The sequence below is a fragment of the Drosophila novamexicana genome, unplaced genomic scaffold (assembly GCF_003285875.2).
Source record: "Drosophila novamexicana strain 15010-1031.04,08,12 unplaced genomic scaffold, DnovRS2.1 tig00001692-arrow-arrow-pilon, whole genome shotgun sequence".
NCBI classification, from domain to species: domain Eukaryota; kingdom Metazoa; phylum Arthropoda; class Insecta; order Diptera; family Drosophilidae; genus Drosophila; species Drosophila novamexicana.
In genome coordinates, this window is record NW_020824877.1 from 267,538 (window position 1) to 284,912 (window position 17,375).

The window sequence follows — 17,375 nt, forward strand, 5'->3', positions numbered from 1 at the left end:
GCCAACATTTCGCTGGGACTCGTCCCATTATCTCTGGTCCTCAATGTTGCCAGGCAAATCGAAAATGCTGAAACTGTAATCTGTGACGTCTTTTGTTTTTGTTTTTGCCTGTGCTTTGTGTTCGCTTTTTATGAAGAATGCAATAAAGAAAAACAAAAAAAACAGAACGCGCACAACTTTCGAGTTCAGTTGAGTTCTATTCAGGGCTCAGCCTGAGAATCCTTGTCCGGCTAATTGCGCCCCGAAACGGAAACTGAAACGGAAACGGAAAAGGCGACGGAAACTCGAAGCGACAACAGAGCAACGGAAATGGTCAGACAAGTCGCTGATGCTTTCCCCCCCCCCCCCCCCCCCCCTACGCGCTCCCCTTGACTCTTGCACTTTGCCATTGATAGTTGACAGCAAGTTGAACTCCTATCGCAATGTTAATTAATGCATATTTTTGACGCCGCTTTCAATGTGAACTGGCAACGCCCAGCACCCAGCACCCAGCTGGCAACACTGGCGAGCTGTTGTCCCTCTCTCTCTCTCTCTCCCACTCTCTTTGATAGTTGACAGCAAGTTGAACTCCTATCGCAATTTTTGACGCCGCTTTCAATGTGATGGCAACACAACTTCTCCGTCGACCTGGCAACGCCCAAAGCCCTAAGCCCAGCACCCAGCTGGCAACACTGGCGAACTGCTCTCGCTCTCCAAGTTTGTAAAAACTGCTTGTCAAGTGGCTGTCATTAGTCTGTCAACTGCAACTTTCACCCAAGTCTAACATATTCCATTTAATTATATCTAACGTATATTACTTAACTTCTAATTTCTTGTGTGCTCTTGGGCGCTTGTTTATATTGTTATACTCAATTTTTATAACAACAAAAAAACAATTCCCTTAACTTTTCACAAAAATTTCAATTAAATATCATTTCTAAATATAAATATTTTGACATTTGCAGTTAAATAGGATATTAAATGTTTGTCATGAATCACATAATATTTTATATTTAAGCCCTAAAAGTTGCATAAAGATCGGACTATAAGGGAAGAAGAAGCGCAGAGACTGCGCAGTTTGCAGCGTGCAGGGTATCTCCTACTCGAGCATTTCCGACCAAATCGATCTAGCCAAAAGTCCATTTTCCAATTAGAAAATTATGTTATATTATATTATAAAATTCTAATTATTTCAAAATATTATCAAAATTATGATATTAGAATAGAATTCATTCCCTTGCTCCTCCAGCCTCTCACCGTCTCTTTCTATTACTGCACCTAGGACTAAATCTCAGATGTACATCCTTTTCCAATTGGATTTATTCCAATTTCATGTAAGCTGTCTGTCTGCAACAGGTGGATAACTGTTTAATGCAGTGCTTATTCAGTTACAAAGCTGCAGCGGAAACGGAAACGGAAGGATGGCCATCATATGAGACAGAGCGAAGTCCAGGCACACACACACACACACACACACACACACACACACACACACACACACACACAGGCAGGCAGGCAGGCAGACAGACACTGAGCATGTGGCTATAAAATGCAAAGGAAAACATTCATAAGAATGAGAGGCAGTTCTTTATTTCATAATAATTGTGTGGCAAGCAACAACAAAATAATAATAATAACAAAAGCGAAAACAACAACAATCATAATAATAGCAAAGATGCACAGCTTAGATAAAGTCACACCGAGATTGAGATACATTTCGGGTTGAGATGCAGATACAGATACAGATGCACATTTCCCAGTAACAAGTGTCGGACGGAACATTCGAGCGCCTGTCGGTTGTGCAACTGCGGCTTGAGGGGGTTGGCTTTGTTGGAGTGGAGACGAGACGGGCTAGGGTGGGGCGAGGGTAGGGGGGTGTTGGGTAAGGTGTCTGGATGGCGGTATTCAAATTGCGTTCATTGATACAAACATGCAAAAATACCCAGTGAGACTCTGTGCAAAACTTATGCAAATCAATTTAGATAGAGCAAAGGCATTTTCCATATTCTTAGAAGAAAGGGAAAGAGGGAGAGGGCAAGTGAGAGGGAGAGAGAGACAGGGAGAGCGAGGTTTAGCTAATGCGCTAACACCATAAATAATGCTAGAAAGAGAAGAAAAGAAAAGAAAAGAGAGGGAAAGAGAGGGAAAGGGCTGCGTATTCTTAGAGTTTCTTTTCTCGAAAGAGAGAAGAATTGAGTAGATAAGTAAGATAGACAAGGAAGCTTCTTCCTTCTTTAAGAAGTTCTGCAACATTTTGAAGAGAGAGAGAGAGAGGGAAGGTCGCCTAAGAAGCTTCTTCTTCTTTAAGAAGTTCTACAACATTTTGAAGAGAGAGAGAGAGAGAGAGAGAGAGAGAGAGAGAGAGAGAAGCTCGCCTAAGAAGCTGCTTCCTTCTTCCTTCTTCTCCTTCTTAACTTAACTTTCTTTCTTCGGAAACTTCTTGTGGTAGAGAGCACTATTGAAGAATTTCAGGCACCTTTAAATTTATGAAGTCGTGCAAAAGTCAGGTGGTGGTAAGTACTTTAAGCAGCAGCGCAGACGAGTCCCACTGGGCTTTACACTTGCGAATCTATTGCAAATGCACTTATATAAGGGAGCATGTGTGCGTGTGTGTGTGTGTGTGTATCTTACAAAGGCATAAATGAAAGAAAAACAAGAAACGGTAACAACTAAAAGCGTACGATAAATATAAATTGCATTGTGCAATAATCTTCAAAGTGCAACAAAGTAAAAACAACAACAAGAGGCAGAAGCATCAGCAAAGGCGCCACAACAACACGCAACACAATGAGAAACTGAGGCGGGAGCTGGAGCTGGAGAGGGAGAGGGAGCAGGAGCTGGAGCTGGAGAGGGAGCAGGAGCAGGAGCTGGAGAGGGAGCAGGAGCTGGAGCTGGAGCTGGAGCGAGAGATGCATAAAGCCACATAAAAAATAAGACGATGCCAGGCAACCAGAGCACATGCAACGACAACAAGAGAGAGCGCTACCCTGTGATTGTGTATCAGACATTGCTTGCAGTCTCGAATAAAATCGGTGCTCGGTCCGATCCCAATACAATTTTTTTGACAAAAAATGCTGTTTACATCAGGATCTTATTGTAACGAGACCCTACGAGAGACCTGGCCATAGTATATATACCCTTTATGGGTTCGTTATGTTACGTGCATTATACCCTGTTTTGCGCACTTTCAATGCGTTCGGGGTATAACAACAACGGCTTCGGCAGGACGTTGCCACACAAAGTAAACGAGGCAGCCAGGTTGCCCAGCCGGCGGGACTTTAGCCAGGAGTTGGCTGAACGCCCAGCCGCCCAACCGGGCGCCTGCTGCGAAAAGCTGCTGTTGTTAACTTCGTAATGGGCCAAAGCCAAAGCCAAAGGCATTGACGTCGCTTCAATGGGGCACATTCAGCCCGAGAAGGCTTCCAATACCTTAACAGCCAGCTGCGATCCATCTATGCGCATGCTGGCTGATTTCTCAAAATGGACAATAACAAGGCAATAGCGGCATTGGCAATATAATTAGAGATTCCATAAGGCAATATTGAAACGACAAGTGTACTGAAAATAAGCCAATGTTCAAGACTTCCATCTAAACAGATCGAAGAGGAAGACCTAGGTGGTTGCTTAAGGAATAATTTAGTTGTTTCCTTACTTTTGGTTGAGGTAAGTACACATCTCAGACTTTGTTAACTATATATATTCCTGATCAGTCGATCCAGATCCAGTCAGATTCGTCGCTTTGCTGCAATGTTTCGAAACTAATCAGATTTCCATCTGGACGTCGGTCTTTCTTGCTCCTTCAGGCAATACCTTGGCTCGGATCGTAGCCTCGCCAGAGCATTTGCTATGTTCCTTCCCGTTAAAGTATATTGCTTCTGCTATTCAAATATTTACAGGTCTACATGGGGAGATTTCCTTCTTTAGAATGGAATCAAATCTGACTATAAGTTGCGTGGAACCCCGCTAGGTGGCGCCACTGGCGTGCAACCGCAACATTATGGCGAGAGCTGATAATACCGAGCTGTATCTTTTGTATTTACTTCTGCGCCACATGCAACATGCGACAGCGACGTTGGCAAGGATAACGCCACGAGACGCTACCCAGCCGAGGGCGTGGGCGAGGGCGAGACATGGCTATCAAAAGTGTTGCTTATTAAAATAAAATTTATTGCTTGTTTGCTGATAAAAATGAAGACAGACGCCAGCGAGCGCCAGGAGGAGACGCCACTGCGCAAGCTGCAGCTGCAGCTGCTGTGTGTGGCACGTAAAAGTGTTAAAACGATAAGCGGCGATAGCGCCAAGGCATAAAGAATATTGCTGCAGCAGTAGCTGCGGCATCATAAAGCCATAAAACCAGTGCACAAAAGGGAACCAAGGACGTAGCAAGGCAAGGCCCAAGCCGGAGCCGGAGCCGAAGCTGAAGCCGGAGCCGGAAGCGGAAGCTAAACAGGCAACTAGACAAAAGACAAAATGCAATTAAAGGTGCGCAAAAGCAATGCAAATAAGCGACCAGCTTAATGAGCCACTCGCTTCAGCGTTCACAGATTCAGTTATCCTTGGAGCAAAGGCTACTTGGACATGCCCCACCCATCCCGCTGGCCACTTGACAATGCCACTCACGGTAGCAGCCGGCAACTGTCAGCGAGTGTCTCAAGTGACAAAGTTATTTGGCTCCAAATGCCCTAACAAAGGGTATTTGTCAGGATTCACTTAAGTGGTAAATCAGAATATGCTTAGTCCTTATAAGAGAAAGTCTTTTCGATTGATGCAGATCCTTATGCAAATAGTAAGGTCGTTGGTTCTAATCCTAATCTTAATGCTGCATAAATTGAATCATTAGCTGACCAATAAGGTCAATTAAGTGAGGTCACTGGCTCAAACCCTAGTTACAGCAGGATATGACTTCATTAGCTTAGCTGACTTATTGATAAAGACATCCATTTAGTGAGGTCGATGGTTCAAATCCTAGTTACACCAGGATAACACTTCATTATCTATGCACTAATCGCTAAATGAACTGTCAAGGTAAGATCGCTGGTTCAAATCCTAATACACAGAACTTTCTAGAAAAGTTTAGTATCTACATAAATTGCCTTATTGGTTGACTGATTGATGCAAATTGAAGCGAATCATTTGATCATATGTGATCACTGTAAGTCATTCGAGTAAAAAGAAGGTAGATGGTTCTAAGCCGAGGCCAAAGAGTGCTCGACTAGAAGATGACCAGATATATTCGATAATTATCTCAGCAGTCATGGCTGGCCGAGCTGCCATGATGCGGTTGCTGGTTCAAACAATAAATAAGTGGCCTCTGGCTAGTGCTATTGAAGCCATAAATTCTGCTCAAAGCAGAAGGTCTTAGACTAGGAGTTGCTCGAGCTTCCCAAACTTCGAAATACGTAAATCTTTGTCTAGACGATTTAAAATGTAATAAAACCAATCCCAGCCACGCATAGCCTAGCTAGGGTATTCTATATGCGACATGTATTTCGGTTTCCTGCAACCACTTGAAGTGTGTCCAAGTCCAATTCGAATGCCAAATCCCAATCAGAAGCACACCAAACACAATTGCCAATCAGCTATTTGTTATCCGCCTATATTTGGAGCAACAAAGTTAACAATCTGTAATGCCAGCTGCATCAGTAGTTGTAGCCAATCTCGCTGAGAAGCGTATTGCCATCGGCGGAGCCGGCGGCGGCGGCAGAAATGACAGAGTCCTGCAGGTTGCGCAGCAAGCGATGCCGTAGATGCATTGTCCGGAGGCGTTGCATGCGCCGCTTCAGGTTGCAATAGACGGGACAGCAGTCCGGAAAGGGCTTGTACATCAGATCCTCCTCATCGCCCTGCTCACACTGGTCCGGCAAAATGTCCAGGCAGCTGGCCATAAAAAACAAAAAGAAGAAGTACCAAAGTTTTGCATTAGCAGGGAGCAAGAGTGGGTGGGTGGGGGAGGGATTGGTTGGGCTATTGTGCTGTTGGCATGCATGTGGATTGGCATGCGACTAGAAAATCTATTCATTTGGCACTACTCGTTGGGTCTAGATATTTTTTCCACTACGAAAATAGACCTGGAGCGCGGCATTATCTGATTATTCTCGCAGAACAGGTTCGAACAGAGACTGAGCAGGACGAGCCGGCGCGGCAGGAACTTCGATTGCTCCCACATGCAGCGTCGATAGGTGCCTGTTGAAGAAGTCGAGCGTCTGTCAAGCTAGGTTAGCGACATCCTCTTGCCAGGGCATACTCACGCAACACGCTGTTGTCGCTCTCGCTGGAATCGTCGGCGCTGTAGCCGCGCTGCAGATGATAGCGCTTCATGTGGAACTGGCCGAAGGCGTCGCAGCTGCACAGCCAGACCAGGAGGCACACGGCCAGGCTCCCAACCAACTGCATCACATACATCCTCTATCTATCTCTCTATATATATATATATATATATATATATGTGTGTGTGTGTGTGTATATATGTACGCTGTGTGTGTATTGCGGACTGTGCGAGGCGGGCGACTGATGTGCGGCAACTACGCGCCCAACTCACACCATGGTTCCCAGCAAGCGGCCACCAAAAGCTGCTCGACATTACGTATACGCAACGTATTGCCGCCTCGCAAATGTGTGTGTGCGTGTGTGTGTGCGTGTGTGTGTGTGGCTAAATTGGCCGCAGCACTTGATTAAATCAACAAACAAACAAACAACAAAAAACTATGCGAATGCAAATTTTTGCGTTTTACATTCGCTCACGATTAACGCCAGCCCACACACCCTCCCCCCCAACCCACCCCCCGCTCCACCACCCGCAACTGCTGACCTAGCATGAATATGAATACCAGCTTGAATACACAGTCACACTCGGATCATGGACAGCACAGTGCCATCCGCCAAATTGTCATAATTGTCGCCCAGTTAAATCTCAACTAGAAAAAAAAAAAATACCCACCAAATGTCAAGTGCAGCCGTTGCCACAGAGAGAGGAAGAGGGCGATGGCGCGGGGTAGGGAGAGGAAGGGCGGCGGTTTGGGTCGCTCAATGGGAGCGTGGAATCTAGCACTAAATTGTGTATTTACAGTTTTGAAACTCTGGTTACAAGTCTTCTGTAAGCCAGCAAACCTAATACTCAAGAGTTTGGACCCACTGAAAAGAAAAAAAACAAGAAAATGCCAAAAACTTGCCAGAAACTTTGCCCAACGAAAAACGTCATAAGAAACTTATCCACAAGAAGCCGAAGAGTAAATACCCAGCTTTAACAAACGGCTTACTCAACTAGAAGCTTTGTGAAACTAGAGTATATGTTTGCTTTGTCGTTTGTTGCGTTCAAATTCCCAAAGAGTTAAAGCGTCGAACTGCTGATAACAAAGTCGGTTGCTATTGAAAACGATAGCTATACAGTTAAAAACAGATTTGCGATATGTTTGGCAGCTTCAAGAATATGTGCAGAGGGTTAAAGAGCAGGAAGAAAGAGTATTTAAACGTAGCATTCGAATGGAATGCACTATTGTTGGGTGGGCGTGGCATTTGCAGTCATTAGCGCATTTACTTTTTGTTAGTTGAAAGCTGCTTGAATTAAGCTCTAATCAGCTTTTGAATCACCCAACACTAGAAAAAGTAAATGCACTTCCTTTTAAAGGTTTCGAAAGCCTTTTGAATTATGCTCTTGGCACATTTTTACACATTTATGTTTCTCCACTCTGGGATCTGTTTTGGGCATAAATTTGAAAACATTTCGCTACTCAACACTTGCTTATAAGAGTGTTAGAAGATTTGCGAATATGTATATATTTGTTTATTACCCAACACCGGAAATAGAAGTTGCACATTTTAAAAGTACTTGCAACGTATTAATAATAGATATATTTAATAAAAATCTTCAGCAGTCGAGGCATCAGTATTCTTTGGATCTGTAAGAAATCCAAATCGAAATTACATTTAATTCATGCCCCATTCAGCTGCAAACCAGTTTACAGTGAGGCGTCGACGTTGAGTCAGTACGATCTGTGTATGGGTCACCTGTGGTCCAAGTGTACTGTTCTGTAGAACTGTCCGGTTCATTGCGAGTTGACCAACTGGTTCCAGTAGATCCAATTATCGTGGTCAAAATAGACGTTTCCTCTGAGGCACCTTTTGCTGAAGACGTCAAAGATTCTGATGAACTGGTTCCAAGTGACCCCGCAGAAGATGATTCCTCAGGCAAAGCAGGCGTTTCCGCCTCCGTGATTACAGACGCAGCAGGTGTAGTCCTTTGCATAGTTGAGCCCGATGTCGAGGGTGTTGACCGTACCGAGGAACTGCTTCCAGGTAACTCTGAAGAATATGATTCCTTCCCTTTATCAGTCACAGCAGTGTTAACAGAAGATTCCCAATTTTGCCTCACAGTTGAGTCCGATGGAGAAAATGTCGACTGTTCCGAGGCATTAGTTTCAGGTAATTCTGTAGAAGATGATTCCTCCCCTTTGTCAGTCACAGCTGTGCTAACCGAAGATTCCGAAATGGACGTTATGTTTCTCAAAGTTGAATCCGACGGAGAAGATGTGGCTTGCTCTGAGGAACTTGTTTCAGGTAACTTCGTAGAAGATATCTTCTGTGCAATATCAGTCGCAGCTGTGCTAGCTGATGATTCCCAAATGAACGTAGTGTCCTCCAAATTTGAACCAATTGGAGAAGATCCGGCTTGATCCGACGAGCTATTTGCAGATTGCACTGAAACAGATGATTCAGTCGCAGCATTGCTAACTGATGATTCCCAAACTGAAGTTGTGTTTTTCATATTTTCAGAATCGGAAGTAGTGTCTTTCACAATTGACACCGATGGAGAATAAGTGACTCGCTCCGAAGAAGTGCTTCCAGGCAACACTGAAGAAGATAATGCCTCCCCTATATCAGTCACAGCAGTGCTAACCGAAGATCCCAAATCGGAAGTATTTTCACCCTCAGTTGAGTCTGTCGGAGAAAGTGTTACCTGTCCGGAGGAACTGTTTCCAGGTACTTTTGAAGAAAACGCTGCCTCCCCTATATCATTCACGGAAGTGGTTCCAGGTGGCTCTGAGGAAGATGATTCCTCCCCTAAATCAGTCACAACAGTGCTAGCCGAAGACTCAGCATTGGAACTAATGTCACCTTTAGTGGAGCCTGTTGGAGAAAGTGTTGACTCTTCTGAGGTACTAGTTCCAGGTACTTCTGAAGACGATGATACCTTCCCTATATCAGTAACGGAACTGATTCCAGGATGATCTGAAGAAGATGATTCCTTCCCTATATCAGTCGCAGCAGTGCTAACAGAAGACCTCGTGCTGGAAGTAATGTCACCCACAGTTGACCCTGTTGGAGAAGATGTTGACTGTTCCGAAGCACTGGTTCCAGGTAGTTCTGTAGAAGAGGATTCTTCTCCTATATCAGTCACAGCAGTGCTAACCAAAGATTCAGAAATGGAAGTATTGTCTTTCACAGTTGATCCCGATGGGAAGGATGTGGTTATCCCTGAGGAACTGGTTGCAGGTAACTCTGAAGTAGATGATTCCCCCCCTATATCAGTCGCAGCGGTGCTAACCGAAGATTCCGATTTGGAGGTAGCGTATTCAGCTGTTGACTCCGATGAGGAAGATGTGGATGGCTCTGGTAAACTGATTCCAGGTAATACTGAAGCAGCGGTGCTAACAGAAGACTCAGGATTGGAAGTAGTGTCTCCCACACTTGAGCCCGACGGGAAAGATGTGGCATGCTCTGAGGAACTGGTTCCAGGTAACTCTGAAGAAGATGATTCCTCTCCTTTATCAGTCACAACAGTGCTAGCCGAAGAATCAACATTGGAAGCAATGTCACCTTTAGTTGACCCTGTTGGAGAAGGTGTTGACTGTTCCGAGAAACTAGTCTTAGGTACTTCCGTAGAAGATGATTTCTCTCCCAAATCAGCCACAGTAGTTCTTACAGAAAATTTCGGATCGGAAGTTACGTCTCCCACAGTTGATCCCGACAGGGAAGATGAGGAACTGGTTCCAGGTAGTACTGAAGAAGATGATTCCTTCCCAGCGGTGCTATCAGAAGACTCAGAACAGGAAGTAGTGTCTCCCACACTTGAGCCCGACGGAGAAGATGTGGCATGCTCTGAGGAACTGGCTCCAGGTAACTCTGAGGAAGATGATTCCTCCCCATTATCAGTCACAACAGTGCTAGCCGAAGACTCAGCATTGGAAGTAATGTCACCTTTAGTGGAGCCTGTTTGAGAAAGTGTTGACTGTTCTGAGGTACTAGCTCCAGGTACTTTTGAAGAAGTTGATTCCTCCCCTATAGTAGTCACAGTAGTGCTAACAGAAGATTCCGAATCGGAAGTAATGCCTCCCACAGTTGTTCTCGACGGGGATGATGTGGCCTGCCCTGAAGAACTGATTGCAGGTTGCTCTGAAGAAGAATATTCCTCCCTTTCATCAGTCACATCAGTGCTAACCCATGATTTCGTGCTGGAAGTAATGTCACCCACACTTGAGCCTGTTGGAGAAATTGTTGACTGTTCTGTGAAACTAGTTACAGGTAGTTGAGAAGAAGGTGATGCGTTCTCTATACCAGTCACAGCAGTGCTAACAGATGATTCCAAATTGGATGTAGTGTCTTTTACAGTTGAGGCTGTTGTAGAAGGTGTTGACTGCTCCGAGGAACTGGTACAAGGTAGTTCTGAAGAAGATGTTTCCTCCCCTATATTAGTCACAGTGGTGCTTACAGATGATTCCGAATGGGAAGTAATGTCAGCCCCAGTTGACCCTGTGGGAGGAGGTGTTGACTGTTCCGAGAAACTGGCTCCAGGTAGCTGAGATGAAGGTGATGGCTTCCCTATATCCGTCGCAGCAGATGATTGCCAAATAGTAGTAGTGTCTTCCACTGTTATGCCCGATAAAGAAGGTGTTAAATGTTCCGAGGTACTAGTACCAGGTACTTTGGAAGAAGACGATTCCTCCCCTGTAGTAGTCACAGTAGTGCTAACCGAAGATTCCGAAATAGAAGTAATATCTCCCACAGTTGATCTCGACGGGGAAGATGTGGCTTGCTCTGAGGAACTGGTTCCAGGTTGTTTTGTAGAAGATGATTCCACCCCTATATCAGTAACAGAACTGATTCCAGGATGATCTGAAGAAGATGATTCCTTCCCTATATCAGTCGCAGCAGTGCTAACAGAAGGCCTCGTGCTGGAAGTAATGTCACCCACAGTTGAACCTGTTGGAGAAGGTGTTGACTGTTCCGGAGAACTGGTTCCAGGTAGTTCTGTAGAAGAGGATTCTTCTCCTATATCAGTCACAGCAGTGCTATCCAAAGATTCAGAAATGGAAGTATTGTCTTTCACAGTTGATCCCGATGGGAAAGATGTTGTTTTCCCTGAGGAACTGGTTGCAGGTAAATCTGAAGCAGATGATTCCCCCTCTATATCAGTAGCGGAACTGGTTCCAGGTTGCTCTGTAGAAGATGATTCAGTCGCAGCATTGCTAACTGATGATTCCCAAATGGAAGTAGTGTTTTCCATATTTTCAGAATCGAAAGTAGTGTCTTTCACATTTGATTCCGATGGAGAATAAGTGACTCGCTCCGAAGAACTGCTTCCAGGCGACACTGAAGAAGATGATTCCTCTCCTATATCAGTCGCAGCGGAGCTAACCGAAGATTCCGATTTCGAAGTAGTATATTCAGCAGTTGACTCCGATGAGGAAGATGTGGATTGCTCCGAAGGACTGGATGAAGATGATGCCTCCCCTATATCAGTCGCAGCAGATGATTGCCCAATAGTAGAAGTGTCTTCCACTGCTATGCCCGATGAAGAAGGTGTTAAATGTTCCGAGGTACTTGTACCAGGAACTTTGGAAGAAGACGATTCCTCCCCTATAGTAGTCAGAGTAGTGCTAACCGAAGATTCCGAAATAGAAGTAATATCTCCCACAGTTGATCTCGACGGGTATGATGTGACTTGCTCTGAGGAACTGGTTCCAGGTTGTTTTGTAGAAGAAGATTCCTCCCCTATATCAGAAACGGAACTGATTCCAGGCTGATCTGAGGAAGATGATTCCTCTCCTATATCAGTCACAGCGGAGCTAACCGAAGATTCCGATTTTGAGGTAGTGTATTCAGCAGTTGACTTCGATGAGGAAGATGTGGATTGCTCCGAAGGACTGGATCTGGGTAACCCTGATGAAGATGATGCCTCCCCTATATCAGCAGAAGGAGATGATTCCCAAATAGTAGTTGTGTCTTCCACTGTTAAGCCCGATGAAGAAGGTGTTAAATGTGTAGAGGCAATAGTACCGGGTACTTCTGCAGAAGACGATTTCTGCCCTATAGTAGTCACAGTTATGTCTGCCACAGTTGATCTCGGCGGGGATGATGTGGCTTGCTCTGAGGAACCGGTTGCCGGTAGTTTGGAAGAAGATGATTCTTGTGCAATATCTGTTCCTGGTAGCTCTGATGAGGTTTTCTTATTGATGATCTCAGTGGAAGCTGTACTTGACGCCCAGCTGGTGTCAGTCGATGCGGAATCTGCCAATGGACCATTTCCGGAAGAATTTGTTTCTTCGTTAGCCTGTAAATCGGTTGGTTCTGTCGTGGTCGTCTTTGGTGTTGTCGGAGTCGGGCGTGGCTGTCTGGTGGTCGGTCTAGATGTTGTACCTGCTCCCGTTTCATCCGGCACGCAGTAGATGTCCTCGCACTTTGGATAGCTGTGCTTGCCCAATATATGAATCGAACAGTTGTCAACGCTGCACGCAAAACACAAAAAAGCCCGAAATTAGCTGTGATCGGGTTCAAAGCGGAATGCCACCGCAGCTCACCTCAGATGATGCGTGGCGGTGCACTCGAAGTGGCACTTCGAGTAGGTTAAGAAGCGATGTTTCTCGCATAGATTGTCGGGGCCACCGGCTGCAGTTTGGGCATATAGAGAAGAATGTGTTGGTCGGAACGGGTTGTCGACTGTCGGCGAGTACTTACCGGCGTTATCAAAGGACTTGCAGTACTTGGACTGCGGTCGGGATTGCGACTTGCCTGTGTAAACCGAAAACAACAACAAAAACAAAGAAATTAAAGGAGTTGCGCCAGACGCCGTTGCTCTGGGGCTAACCTGCTGCCTCCGGCTGGGTCTGGGCAACCGCCAGCAGCAGCAACAGTGCCTCCCAAAAAAGTAAAAGTTTCATGCCCGCCACGCGCTAATACTCCAAGCAAAAGTTTGCCACGAAAATCCCCAAAAGAAAACTTTGACTTGCAGCGAATGTGCGGATCTGCGGATGTGCGGATGTGCGGATGTGCGGATACGATTGCTGGCAAACTTGACTGTGGCTGTGGCGCACGGCTTTGGCGCTTTATTTATATGGCCAACGGGGCGTGGCAAGCACTTGAAGCTGTCTGTAAAATCGTATAAATAATTTCTTTGCAATTCCATTCTTTGGCTTTGCCTCCACTCATCGCAATCTTGAAGTACTGCACTAACGAAAAATGATTACAAACTTTTGCCAAATGACATCGTAAAAAGTTAAATAAGTTTGCCAGCAACAACAACAACAACAACAACAAGTGGGCAAAACGCCACGATAAGTGCCAGCGAATTCCATGCATAATTGCATTTTGAATATTTATTTGCCGTTCAACTTGAAGTGTTTGCTTAAGAAGCACAAACCCAACCATCCACCACCTGCCGCAACTCCTTGCATTTCGCTATTTAGCCCAACAATCTTTCAAAGTCTCAGCCATCAAATGTCACGTTCTGCTGCCTGGGCGATATTTTTTCGGACCCTTCGAGTAGCTACCAAGCCAATTTTTACTTACTATAGATTGAATTTCAATGCAACAATAAATTGTGGGCATGGCCAGGCAGAGACTTGCTTAACGAGCGCAGCTCATAGCAAGTTGCGTATACGCAGCGTTGCACGCATTTTATTTTGCGGCCATTTAGAACAGAAGTTTTTGAAAGAGAGAGAGAGAGAAGAGTGGGAAGTAGGGAAGAAAAGAGAAGAGTTGTTTCTTTAAAACAGTCTTCGCTTGAGGGCAAAGTGAAGCAATCTTTGCCTATGCAGTATAATTGAGAGGTTGCGTATACGCAGCGTTGCACGCATTTTATTTTACTTTCATACATAGCCCTTAATGTTAGAAGGAAGAAGAATCATATCCTATAAGCAGTCCTCGTTGGGTGATAAAGCGAATCAGTCTCTTCCTATAAAGTATATAGATTCCTGATCAGCATCAACAGCCGAGTCGATATAGTGCTGGACGTCTGTCTGTCTGTCAAATTTGACGCACAAATTTAAAGTGCGTCGCTCACAAATCAATCGAAAGCCGTTTGGAACTTTTATCAAAGGACGCTAAAAAAAAATATATTATATAACCGACTAGGGGATACCCTGAACCCTGTTCTTCCAACATCAAATGCTTTGGTGACTCTAGCTCCTATTATTTACCAAAATTGCCCAAAAAACAGGATATCGATATCGATTTTTATCGATTGCTTGGAAACGGAGTCGATTTGCGCAGGCACTAGGAGCACCTACATCTAAAATTTCAATCTCTAGCTCTTATAGGTTCTGAGATCCTTGCGTTCATACATACGGACAGACGGACAGACAGACAGACGGACATGGCTAGATCGACTCGGCTATTGATGCTGATCAAGAATATATATACTTTATAGGGTCGGAGATAGTTCCTTCTGCCTGTAACATTCATTTGGATTTTGCACAAATACAATATACCCTTATACCCATTTTGAATGGGTTCAGGGTATTAAAAACGAATTGTGTGTATTTGTTTAATTTATATAACGTTTATTTGTTCTTCCTGTGCTGCCAAAATAATTAATAATTCAACAATTAAAATGAAATTGAGCCGCCGTGTCTATTTGGGCTGAATCGAACTCTCAATTTGAATGCATTAATTGCATACAACATTTACATATATATAGATATATATATACAATTTATGCGTGGTAAAGTAATTATAAATAATGAAATGCGTGTTCAACTCAATTAGCAATGCTGAGAAATATTCCCTTTAAATTTAAATTCCGATACTAACACAAAATAACACCACAAGCGAGTGAAAGGTTCAGCTCGCATAGCATCTCATGGGGCCATCGGAGCATATAGTCCGATCTTCAGAACATTTTCAGGGCTTAGAAAGGGGCATAAGAAAGTGTGTGCAGGCACCAAAGCCCAAGGCTTTTCCTTTGATAGATAATAATAATTGATAAAAGTAATAATAATAGATAAGTATTCACAATTTGCAGAGAGAGCTCTCCCTTCCCCCCCCCCTGCATATTTTAAAATCGATATTTATCGATTCTATGAAAGGAGTTGTAGTAAAAACATGTGAAGCTCGTTTTGGCATATTGCATATGAGAATATATATTTCGAATTTCAAGTCTTAAGTTCTTCTGGCTTTCGACTTGAATGCATTCTAGGCCCAGGCTCAGGACATGGCCTGATTGACTCAGCTCATCATCTAGTTAGGGTATGGCTTCGTAGATGATTCCTACAGCCTATAGCACACTTTTGCTTACGGATACTTAACTAATTTTAGGCCTGTTGAGGCTCTCAGCTTTTGATCCCATTCTCCGCTTTAAGGTCTGAGCAGCTAAGCAGGCTAGACGGGACATTATCAGGATATACAAGTAAGTTTAGAGGTCGCTGGTTCAAATCACAAAAGGCAGGTTTCTTTTGGCTTAGTTTAAGGCGTGGCAGTTCCTATTTAAACAATTTTATAAAGTCTTAAAGTATTTGTATTCTTCTTTGATTTCATTATTTGGCTTGTTTCTAAATGTCAGGGAATTGCCGCAAATTTAATTATGCCCGACTTCAATCAGGCGAAACACAGTTTAAAGTGTTTTTAAAGTAATTGAATTCTATAAAATTTGTTATAAAACGCTGTCCAAAGAACAAAGCGTTGCTGGCGAACACTTTAAGCGATGCCCGTCTTGACAACGCACCCCTTTTTATTGGTCAGCAAGCCAGACGCCAGATCCTGGTGCCTGGTGCCTGGCTCCTGGATATGCTTGTGCTTTTTACTTATATTTAGAGCACGTTGCGCCCCAACGAGCAGGCAGCAATTAAGTTTGTAAAAGTTAAAAGTTTTCCCAGCGACAACATTGTCTGGTGCGACCCTTTTGTTTGCACGTGGCCCAATACGTTGCCATTGTTATACCCTGTGCGTTTCGACTAGCCCTAGAGGGTACTATAGGCTGGAGCAAAAGTTATGTCGCAGCCGGACGAAAGGCAAGCTATTTGTAGCTATAACAATGAGAGATTTGGTTACTTAAGGTGGATTTTCGCATAGCCTTTGACTAAATAAAACATAAATACATGGATATCAATTTGAAAGCAATCATAAATTAAATGAGCCGCGCAATGCCCGTTAATTTCCTCTGGATATTTACCTGAAATAGCTTATGTATAAAAACTTACCCAACCGCTGCTCGTGTGCATGTTACCATCAAATTGCAGGGTATTCGGCAGTCGTGCTGTTTGGCTGTCCACGAAGTGCCGTTCTATGCGATTCGCATTCGTATCTGTAATTGCGGCCGCGTCTGCACGTGTTGTTGCAAAAGGCGTAAACTGTATTTTTATGACACTAAACAAACAATTAACTCGACGCCTAAGCAACACGGCCAAGACAATGGCCAACACAGACACGCCCCCGCACACAGCCAGCGGAAGTTAGAGAGAGTGAGAGGGGGGGGGGGGGGGGGGGGGGGGGGGGGGGAGCTTAACTGGTCTCTGCGCCTGGTTACTTCATTTTTGGGCCTCGTGTCAATTAGAATGCTAATTTTTATGCAAATTTTTGCGGATAGGTTTCAGTTTTGCCGAGTGGCCCTTGGAATGGGAGAATTGGGTTGTTTGTTTTTCTGGTCTGCGGAGACGGCATTGTCTGGCGCTTTGTTTATTTGCTTGTTGTTGCGGCGCCAGCCTGTTCTTTATTATGGGCACACAAGCAGTTGGCGGAAATAAACTAAACTAAATTCGCTGCAAAGGAAATTGCCAGCAGGTTGGCGCAAATTAATGGACATTCCTGGCCAACAACTCAGATCCCGAGCAGCAGGCACCGCTTACCATAAGCCATACGCCAGAAGTCTACTCAGAATCCTGCCGCACCGCGTCTTGTCGGAGACATTTCCATAAATTCTCAAATCGAGTCGGTAAATATTCATTTATGCATACAAATTAATGTTGCGAACGTAAGTGAGCTGTAAAAGCCATCGATAGCCCCAAATTGGCAATTAATCGATAACTTATCTATCGATTAATAACTAACTGAGTCCGCAGCCTGTATATTAAACCCAATTTTAGACTATCAAGCAGGGTAGCTAGAGTCTGTTATATGACAAAGCTATCGAAAATACTGATCGATACACAAGTTGATGCACTAATCGATAATATTTGTGAATAGCTTTT

The 17,375-nt window shown here is 44.3% G+C and overlaps 1 protein-coding gene across 2 annotated transcripts; it reads right to left on the minus strand.

Moving 5' to 3' along the window:
• Positions 1–5,568: 5,568 nt before the first annotated feature.
• On the minus strand, positions 5,569–6,492 carry LOC115768192 (uncharacterized protein CG1552). Of its 2 annotated transcripts, none has more exons than XM_030712702.1 (3): positions 6,228–6,492; positions 6,009–6,162; positions 5,569–5,856 (listed from the first exon to the last, which is right to left on the minus strand). In XM_030712702.1, exons 1-3 carry the CDS (start codon positions 6,379–6,381, stop codon positions 5,619–5,621), a joined length of 546 nt encoding a protein of 181 aa, XP_030568562.1. In that variant the 5' UTR covers positions 6,382–6,492; the 3' UTR covers positions 5,569–5,618. The 2 variants fall into 2 exon arrangements, with proteins under 2 accessions (XP_030568562.1, XP_030568563.1); XM_030712703.1 differs by having other exon boundaries at positions 6,048–6,162; positions 6,228–6,490.
• Positions 6,493–17,375: the final 10,883 nt, after the last annotated feature.

What these genes read in the sequence shown, in the direction of transcription:
- LOC115768192 (XM_030712702.1), bottom strand. Translation starts at nt 6,381, where the DNA reads ATGTATGTGATGCAGTTGGTTGGGAGCCTGGCCGTGTGCCTCCTGGTC. An exon ending in GAGCGACAACAGCGTGTTGC is followed by an intron (nt 6,163 to 6,227) that starts GTGAGTATGCCC and finishes CTTCTTCAACAG; the next exon opens with GCACCTATCGACGCTGCATG. An exon ending in AAAATATCTAGACCCAACGA is followed by an intron (nt 5,857 to 6,008) that starts GTAGTGCCAAAT and finishes TTTTATGGCCAG; the next exon opens with CTGCCTGGACATTTTGCCGG.